The sequence below is a fragment of the Camelina sativa genome, chromosome 10, assembly GCF_000633955.1.
Source record: "Camelina sativa cultivar DH55 chromosome 10, Cs, whole genome shotgun sequence".
NCBI lineage: Eukaryota > Viridiplantae > Streptophyta > Magnoliopsida > Brassicales > Brassicaceae > Camelina > Camelina sativa.
Genome location: NC_025694.1, coordinates 19,711,537 through 19,721,318, shown reverse-complemented (window position 1 = coordinate 19,721,318; position 9,782 = coordinate 19,711,537). Strand labels below are relative to the sequence as shown.

General features: G+C 30.3%; 1 protein-coding gene across 2 annotated transcripts in view; it reads left to right on the top strand.

Annotated features, from left to right (window-relative positions):
* Window positions 8,088-9,782, top strand: part of LOC104719378 (glutamine synthetase cytosolic isozyme 1-1-like) — a 2,770-nt gene continuing 1,075 nt past the window's right edge. Inside the window, exons 1-6 of one of the 2 annotated variants that reach the window (XM_010437294.2) lie at window positions 8,088-8,345; window positions 8,762-8,801; window positions 8,923-9,026; window positions 9,143-9,191; window positions 9,278-9,472; window positions 9,559-9,687. In XM_010437294.2, the coding sequence (XP_010435596.1) occupies window positions 8,272-8,345; window positions 8,762-8,801; window positions 8,923-9,026; window positions 9,143-9,191; window positions 9,278-9,472; window positions 9,559-9,687 (591 nt within the window). In that variant the 5' untranslated portion in view covers window positions 8,088-8,271. The remainder of the gene's footprint in view (window positions 8,346-8,761; window positions 8,802-8,922; window positions 9,027-9,142; window positions 9,192-9,277; window positions 9,473-9,558; window positions 9,688-9,782) is intronic. The other variant, XM_010437293.2, reaches the window with a different exon arrangement.

The following is a 9,782-nucleotide window of genomic DNA, read 5'->3' as shown; positions in this document are numbered from 1 at the left end:
TCGCCCTTTTTTTTTTTTTTTTTTCACTGAGGGATTTGAAATTCAAAATGTTTTGAATCGACGCTCTTGTGGATGTGCGGCAGTGAGGGTTACTTTAGATCTGTTGTGTGTTTCAAAAATTTGGGTGAGCGGGACGATATTACTTTTTTAAAAAAATTAAAACGATAGATTTGTTAAATGGACTGTTTTTTTAAATAACATAATTAGCATAATGTACCGTTCACAAAAAAACGGATCAATTATATATTGAATGACGGTATAAGTCAAAAATAAGCATTTGAAAATTTTAAAATATATGGTGAATGGTGGTGAAGGGGATCAAATATTTATAGAGTAAGAAATACTGATTTTATTGATTTTTTTATTTGGATATTATATTAATTGTTGTTTTGAATTGCTTTATTTGTAAATTTTAAATAAAATAGTTATATTCTAAAAATATATGGACTAAAATCTTATATTCTCCTTTTCATCAAAACAATTTCTCAAAAACCTCTCAATGGTAAGAGACAATATTATCTTAAAGGTTAAATATAATTAAATCTGTAAATGTTCAACGAAAAACACAGTAGCTCAGTGGTTGCAAGTTCAGTGGTTGCAAGCTCCATGCGCACGCGCCCAGTAGCTCAGTTGCTTTGTTTAGTTTGATATTAATTATATGATTAGTTTAATTTTGAGCAACTTAGATGGGTTTTTCTAGTATAGATTGTCTTATAGACCTGTTTTGTAGTCAAATTCAGGTATTGATGACCGGAGGCTCCTCTAGGATGCTTATGGGCTTGTTTGGCACTCCATAAGCGGTGTATGGCAGTGGACTGATGCTCCTTTAATGGAAGAGGGCTGGTGTGGCGTTTTAACACTATTGATGGCTTTGGGGCAAATGGTGGTTATAGAGTCCATACTTGTCATTTGAAAACATTATTTGAAGTTAGTAAAGACCGGAGTTCTTTCGAGGATGAAGGTTGTTGTTTTGTAATCATGGGCATTTATGTTCATCTTACATGTCTTTCCCTGTACCGAGATTTAGAGGTTTTCACACCTATCGGGTAAGTAGGGAGTAGTAAGAGCTTTCAAATTTTGCAAAAAATTTGGAGTTACTATTTTAAAAAGATGATGATCTTGTTTAGGATTTGTATCTTTATTTATTTTTTCTGGTCGGAAAGGGGGAGACGAGGTCTCCCAAATATTATTCAACTAGAAAATAAAAGTATTACATGCGGACACTATGAGAGCTAGACAAGCCAAGAGCATCATCCAACATAAGAGAAAGAACATAATCTTGACCAGAGTCCAACTAATGAAAGCCTAATAGTAAACTAAAAGGATAGTTGGCTAACGCATTGGCAACACGGTTAACTTATCTATACACATGAAAAATACAAACTATCCAGTCCTTCGATAAAAGAAACCATAGCACACACGTATTATAAAAGACAACGGATGCATATCACTAATCCATGTCCTAGGAAAACCCACCACTATTTCCCTATTCTTTGGATTGTTGAAATATTTTATTCTTGGTATTGTTTTAGTCGCGTTATTTGTTGTCTTTGGTTTGGGTTTTAAAAATTGTTTTGCAAACATCTTTCCGTGGTTTTCTAGCAATTTTCATCTTTGTAAGTTCATGTAAAGTTTTTACTAGACGAAAATTTCTTGATCTTTGCTTTAATATAAAAAGTTTTTCGTAGGCAAGAAAGGGAAAACAAATCGATTATACTCTCTTAAAATGGAGAACACAACAGCTGTCTAATATCCGATTTTGTTCTCTTTCTCAATCATCAAAGCATAATTTTTTGTATACTTTTTATTGATAAATGATCTTCAAAAGAAACAAAATTATATTTTTATAATCCCATTTATGATGCAATACTACTAATTATTGCGTTTGAGCTTCTTCGATACATTTCTTAATAATTTGTAGTTTTTTTTAAGGGTGAATTAGTGTGGTAGCCAAAAAAGGAAAAGTATTTAAAATATAGCAGGTTAATTAAAAAAAATAAGTATCTAACATAAGGGATAGTAAAAATTATCAGTAAGGGTGTTGATGGTTTGATGGAAGTGGTGACCATCGGAGTTGGTGGCCGGCGGTGGTGGTCAGAGGTCGGTGGCCGATGGTGGTGGACGGAGATCGGTGGCTGGCGGTGGTGGCCGGAGATCGGTGGCCATAAATGGTGGTCGGAAGTTGATGGCCAAAGGTGGTGGCCGAAGGTAGGTGGCCGGCGGTGGTGGCCAGAGGTTGGTGGTCGGAAGTCATGACCGGCGATGGTGGCTGTAGGTCGGTAGCCGGCGGTGGTGGTCATAGGTCGGTAGTTAACGGTGGTGGTAGAAGGTGGTGGTTGAAAATGGTATTGATTGGGATAAGTTAGTCATTAGTATATAAAATATACCGTATATAATAATTTCATGGTTAGAATAGTTAGACAATAAATTAAAAAAAAAATCTTGGTTATAGGTTCAAATTTCCCCTTTTTTTTATTAAGACGAAGTATGCTTGTAGGTGCCGCTTTTTTATCTGCGAGAGTAGACCTAAGATCTGACTTTTATGAACAGTTTTTGACATAGCTGATTACTAATGATTGAGGGTTTGTTAATCCAATATAAAGAGTGACATTAATGAATTATTGAATAATGTGAAAGCTTAAGCACGACATGGTACAATTATATACTTCATCATTACATTATCTCACCAACATTATATTTAAATGATATTAACAATCAGTTGGCCCACTTTAGGAATATGTTCACAGACAGTCCGTACTATTATTATTTGATAATTTTCTTGCACGTCGTTGCTCTGCTGACTGATTAATCTTTTTTTCCAATTAGCTAATTAAAATTGAAATGATGTAAGTTTTTTTTATTTAAAATATTATGATCCGCAGAAAAATATACACTATACGGATTTTACATATATTAGTTTATACTTTATACTACAAAACGTTTATCTAAAGCAACTTTAAGTCAAACATTTCGGAGAAGTCTACTACTTTGAATCTATAAAATCGGGTATAGTGGGAGAAAATTCAAAATAGCTTTGGTAGATGTTGGTTGTAGAGTGATTATTTTTCAATTTTTTTTTTCTTTTTTTGTCAACAAAACAATAATTAGAAAGTAATTCTAGGAGTGGTAGCCAAAAAAAAAATCAAACTTTTAATTACAATTATCTTTAAAACATATATAATATTCAAAAGTGTTTATTTGATTATTTCAATAACATTTAGATAAACTCTAAACAAAGATTCTTACCCAAAAAACAAAAAAAACTCTAAACAAATATTATTTATAAATTTCTATATTACTTGTGTTTTCTATATTTTTAAAATATCATGTAAACCCAAAAACTTCATATTTTATCAAAAAATTTATCTATCTTGAATGATCCACCCTAGTAAAATCTTTATATGCATTATTTATTTGCAATGATATGATTGAGACGATCGCCTAGAAAACATGACATATGCAGAGTTGACATGAAAATGAATTGTACTTTTCATCGACATATACCCTTATGCAAGTTGGGGATGCAATAATTCTTATTGGACAATTCTGAAGGTGCAAGCAAGTAACAATATTGACACTGTCGTTACACATTGGTCCCGTGTACGTATCTAATTCAGTTTCAAGATTCAGCGATTCTATTCCATATTTGTTCTCCAACTTATTCCTTATATCTTAAATATGTCCAAAAATTTTATTCCATAAGAAGAATTCCGAAACACTTGATCCAAAAGATCAAATTATATTGTCAACCCATCTTTTTTGTTAAACAATCAAATTATATTATTTTCATACATGATTTGCTTATCGTACTCGTTTAAATCTAATAAGTTACACATTTCTTAGAGCACTATAACACAAGTTAATCAAAAATCAAACGTAGAACTTTATTATTAGAATAAAACTAGAGAATTAAAAAAAAAAAAAAAGTCAACGAGTTTAGACTTCAACTCATTTTGGCCTTTGGGTGGGCCGAGTCAACCAGTGCCGGTCATAAACGTCCCCTTACATGCTCCCAAAACAAAAAGTCAACTCAACTATATAATTGGAACATATTTAAATTTCATTATCTTAATATACCCTTATGCAAATAGACCACAAAAACAAAAATCTTTGGTACTCAATCGTTCGTTTGTTTGATTTGCATTGAAGTGTCGATGGATCATTTGGTACTCGGTGTCTTGTCAAGTAAGTACACTATTTTGGGTTTGAAAAGTCATGGTGAAGAGATTCAAGATCGAAGATTCGATGGACAACAATGACCATGTGATGTCGATATGACAACGTGATATTTTCACCTAAGTTCTCAATCCTCACTTGATTTTTATTTTTGATGAGTTACCTTAAAAACAAAACCCATGAAACCGGAGATGTGAGGCTAATAATTTCGATCTAATATACAAAATTAACGAATAAGCGAATCTTGTTTATATAAGTAATTATTGAAGTAGGTTACATTTAAAAACGTATATATTAATTTTTCTTAAGAATTGATTAGAGTTTCTAATTGTGGTGCCACCTAATCACGAATGATGTATCAATGATATTAATTATTATTATGTTACTAAATGGATCTTTCGACGATGTTAGAGGCTTAGAGCCAAGGTTTTCTAATTCGTCAAACACATATTTAAATAAATAAATATATATATATATAGATATATTGATTATTGATCATTGTTAAAACAAGAATAATCATTTTTCGGGAAACACATCTTTTTTTTTTGTTTCTTTGAAGTTTTTGATATCTTTTTAAATGTATATATATATTAGTATTTTTGTAGCAATTTTTGCTCAAAAATACTTTTTGGAAAGTTTTTGCATTTAATGTCATTTAATGTTTATGTTCATACCCCAACAGATTTAGTTCACTCTCTTTACTATCCTTATAACCAAACACAATTAAGATTTTAAATATCTATATTATCCTTATAACCAAACAGAATTAAAATTTTAAATATCCAGATATATAATATTCCATAGTTAATATAGATATTTAAAATATTTATTCTATATTAAAAATAATTATTCTCCTATCATCTCTTTTTGATTTTAAAATCTAAATGTAGTAAATCATCATATAATACATAAAGTTAACAAAAATGTATATTGTTTCCTGCATATATTGTGATTTTAATTTTATTAAACGAACATATATTACTAAAGTATTATAAAAGTGTGTTTTTTAACATACATATATAGTAAATTTACCGTATATTGTATAATATAGAATTTTAAGAAGTTTATAATTTATAATTGATATATCTAAACTTAATAAAAAGTTAAAACTTATGAATATTTAAACATATTAAATTTTTAAAATAACACAAACGAGTTATATTACATGACGGATTATATGACATTACATGATTGAATTGATAATACTATAAAATAAAATATCATTAATATGATACTACAGTACGAGTTCAATCCTTATTTTACAATTTTAACAACACCAATATAAAATATGTCGAATCAAATTGATTTTAAGATAGTATTAGACAAAAATTGTTGTGCGGTATACCACGAATTATATACTAAATCACTAAATTAAGAGAAGAGTACATTAGCAAAATTAGTATTGAAATAGTATATTAACAAAAAAAATTATGTAAAAACTTGCCCCGCGGTATATCGCGGGTCATAATGTAGTATTTAAAGTCCTGTTTGCTGCCTAGTATAATTAGAAGCTTTGTCTCATTAATTGTGCTCCCATTTTATTAATATTTTATCAGTGTACAGCTTAATTCTTAAGGTTGCAACAAGACCGAGAGAACAGTCATATAATGTGCGACTTTTATTACAAGATCATATTTTCATTTGTTATTCAGTCATTTGGTGAAGTGAGTTAAGGACTGAAGGTTGATGGTTTTACGATTGTGGTCTTTTGAAGCGGGTTAATCCAGTTTTACACTACTAAATGTGCAACTGCATTCATATATTCGATTGCGATGATATCGACAATCATGCTCTTATTCGATAAATATGTATATATATATATATATAATATGAAAATCAAAATATTCAAGTAAACTATATTGTGTTTGATAATCGAATCTTATGAAACTAGTTTGATGATGGCTATAGCTTGCAAAGTTTGATGTGTGCCTTGTTTTTAATTGCTTTTTTTCTTGTGTTTCATTAGAGAATGAACCCTTTCAGGCTTTGTTTGTTTGTTTTTTTTGCATCTTGAAAAATAACCAAGGTTTATATAACTAATATAACTGTATAATAAGATTTTTTCTTTCCAGGTATAATAAGATTTGTTTCCCTTTAAAGTTTAGAACTAAATATAGACAAAATCTCCAATCAATAAATACGTGACATAACCATGTGTCACATTCAGTGTCAAATCACCTAAAACAAATCATATTATTTCAATGTGATAAAATTATGATTCGGGCGTATTAATTTCACAATTATTAAATTTATATTATTTTATAGAAACCGAATAAAGTACTTCATGTTAAAATACTATTTTCAGTTTGATTGTAGTTCTTTGTCATGAGTTTGTCTTTTTTTTCTTTTAAGCTATACAAAAAATATTGATATACAATACAGTGTTTTTGTTATTGATAATAGTAGGAGATATCCCATGATATAAAACACGGGGTCAATATTTTTTATAAAATATAATATAATAAAAAAATATAATGTTATTTATTATAAAAAATTATTTTGTTTGAGTGGTTATTTACTTTTAGTACAGTATTATATTTTCTGGTAAATTTACATCTATTTTTTTTTCTAACCAAACATTATATTAGAAAATGATTTGGAGATTGGTTGCCCAAACTGCAGGATACGAGTTTACAAAAGATAATTCTGAAGTTAAAGATTTCGAAGAACGAGCAAGACAGTTTGTCTTTACATTTGACGCTCGTTGAATCCTGGTAAGAGTGAAGCCGGGAAGAGATGATCTCAAATAGGTGAAATCATCTAGCAAATTGGAGAAAGCGGGCCATTTCTCTGGAGACTGACTACACCATCGCCACTAACTCTACAAAATTCGTCTCATAAGCATGATAGATAACACCTGCATAGAGGAGAGACTCCATAGCCCAAATCAACGCTTGTAATTCCGAGTGAAGGGGGAAGGGCTTCGTCTAACATACCGAGCTCCCAAGAGTAACGTCTCGTCCACACCATTGCAATACCACCAATCCAACCCCGTAAACCAATCCGAGACCTTCCAAGATCCATCGACCTGACAGCGAGAAGAGGTTTCTGGGGTGTCCAGGATTTCCGAACATCTATTTTTTTTAACACTAATTATTTTAGAATGTTATAGTATTTTATTTGTTTGATGTATGATACAGTTTTGTATTATTTTTTATTTGTATTTTATTATTTTGTGAAATATTTAGTAATTATAGTATTGTAATTGTGAGCAAATAAAATTTAAGAATATTAATTTATCAACCACATAAATTTTAGTTTTACTAATCCGCCGCTGTGGAACATTAAACACACACATTTTTCCCCATAAATTGAGTAATATATCTTCGTTTTGAAAAATTCAAATCACATCATTTACAGAAAAAATTCTACATATTTATTAATCATAAGTATTATATTATAATTCAAAACAATTTGTAAATGAAATAAAAGAAAAATGATAGGAGAATCATAATTTTAAATCTTAATAAAATCTTGTATACTTAGATAGGAATCTTAGTTTTTAAATTATGATTCGTTTACAAAATTTTAAAATTAATTAGTAATAATTAATTAGCGAGAAAAAAATAAATTTTTTAAAATTAATAATTATTTCAAAAAAATATTTGTCTAATATTTAAATTATATATTTATCTTTATTAAAAGATTAAACATTTGCCTTTAAAACCAATAACATGACAATATAATTTTTTACATTTTATAAAATTTGTTTTATATTTATACTTTTCAAGATATATTACTTTAAATAACTACATTTCTTTCTCTCTCTTTTTTTTTTTTTCAGTATCTCATACAACTTGTTGTTGTAATAAGGATCTTGTATATCTATAAATTCCTAAAATATATGAGATTCCATTGGGCCGCAAGAGAATCTTTGATATTTTATTCCTGTAATTTTGTTTTTTTTCTTTATGGAGAGCCAAAAAGTCACCTAAGTCTTCACGTCACCCTCCTCCTCGTTCCCTGCACCCTCCTCCTTTTATAAGTACTCTTCATATCTACCAATACCAAAACACGAGACAGATTTGGTTCCATTTTATTTTCATTTAGAACTGTTACAGTCATCCAAACCTTGGTGTTTGTAGGCTTGTAGCCATGAGTAACCTTTCAGATCTCGTTAACCTTAACCTCTCAGACACCACTGACAAAATCATTGCCGAATACATATGGTTCGTCTTCTTCTCCTTCTTTTTTCATCTGTTTTTTTTCCAGTAAATATCGTATTTTTTTTTTTTTTTCATGTATACGTAATCTTATGAAACCTAAATCAAATGGGATCGTATTGTTTTTTTACAAGTGTTGACTCTGTTTTATTTGTTTAGGATTGTATGGATTAGTTTTGGTTTTGGTCCTTTGGTTGTTCTTAGTCCTTTTTTTGTTTTGATTATTCTTCAGATTTCTGTTTAGTTTGCTAATAAATCTATTAGGCTCCTGAATCTGCCAATACTGAAACTACATGTTTGCTAAATTTTTTTTTGATCTCCTGATGATGTTTACTCTGTTTTTTGGCTCTGTTCTTGAAGAGTATGAGATTGAGTTTCTGAAATATTTTGTTTTCTTTGGTGTTGTATTATTACCAAATCAGGGTTGGAGGTTCTGGAATGGATATGAGAAGCAAAGCCAGGGTGAATTCTCATTCTCTAAATAATTTTGGGGGAAAATAAAAAAGATTCAACTTTTTGTCTTTTCCTATTTTTAGTAAAATTCATAAGTTTTTGATTTATTGTAATTCTGGTTTATATGTAGACTCTATCTGGACCAGTGAAGGACCCTTCAGAGCTACCAAAGTGGAACTATGATGGTTCAAGCACAGGTCAAGCTCCTGGTGAAGACAGTGAAGTCATCTTATAGTTAATAATCTTTCTTTCTTGAAATCTTATACTAGTTTCTTTCTTCTCTTTCGAGTTTTTTTTTTTTCAATTCTTGTTTATTAACCTTTTGTGTGTGTCTTATATGTATGTTTTAGCCCTCAAGCCATTTTCAAAGACCCTTTCCGTAGAGGCAACAACATTCTTGTGAGTTTCTTCACATGTTTTGACCTTTCTTGTTGCATCCATACTTGATTAGATCCATCATAATAACTTAACGATTTTTTGATCAGGTCATGTGCAATGCTTACACCCCCGCGGGTGAACCAATCCCAACAAACAAAAGACACGCTGCGGCTAAGGTCTTTAGCCATCCTGATGTTGTAGCTGAAGTGCCATGGTATGGTATTGAGCAAGAATACACTTTACTTCAGAAAGATGTCAAGTGGCCTGTTGGTTGGCCTATTGGTGGTTTCCCCGGCCCTCAGGTAAACAAGATGGATATATAATCGGTTTCGTTTTTTTTCTGTTGTTCGGTTTTTAAAATTTTTTTTTGTCTAAAAATGTATTGCAGGGACCATACTATTGTGGTATTGGAGCAGACAAATCTTTTGGAAGAGACGTTGTTGATTCTCACTACAAGGCCTGCTTATATGCTGGAATCAACATTAGTGGTATCAATGGAGAAGTCATGCCTGGTCAGGTTGTTTTCACAACCAAGAAACCTTAGCATAAAGATTCATTATTTTTGTCTCTATTCACTTATGACCTTAAATATTATATATTTTCATTATGCTT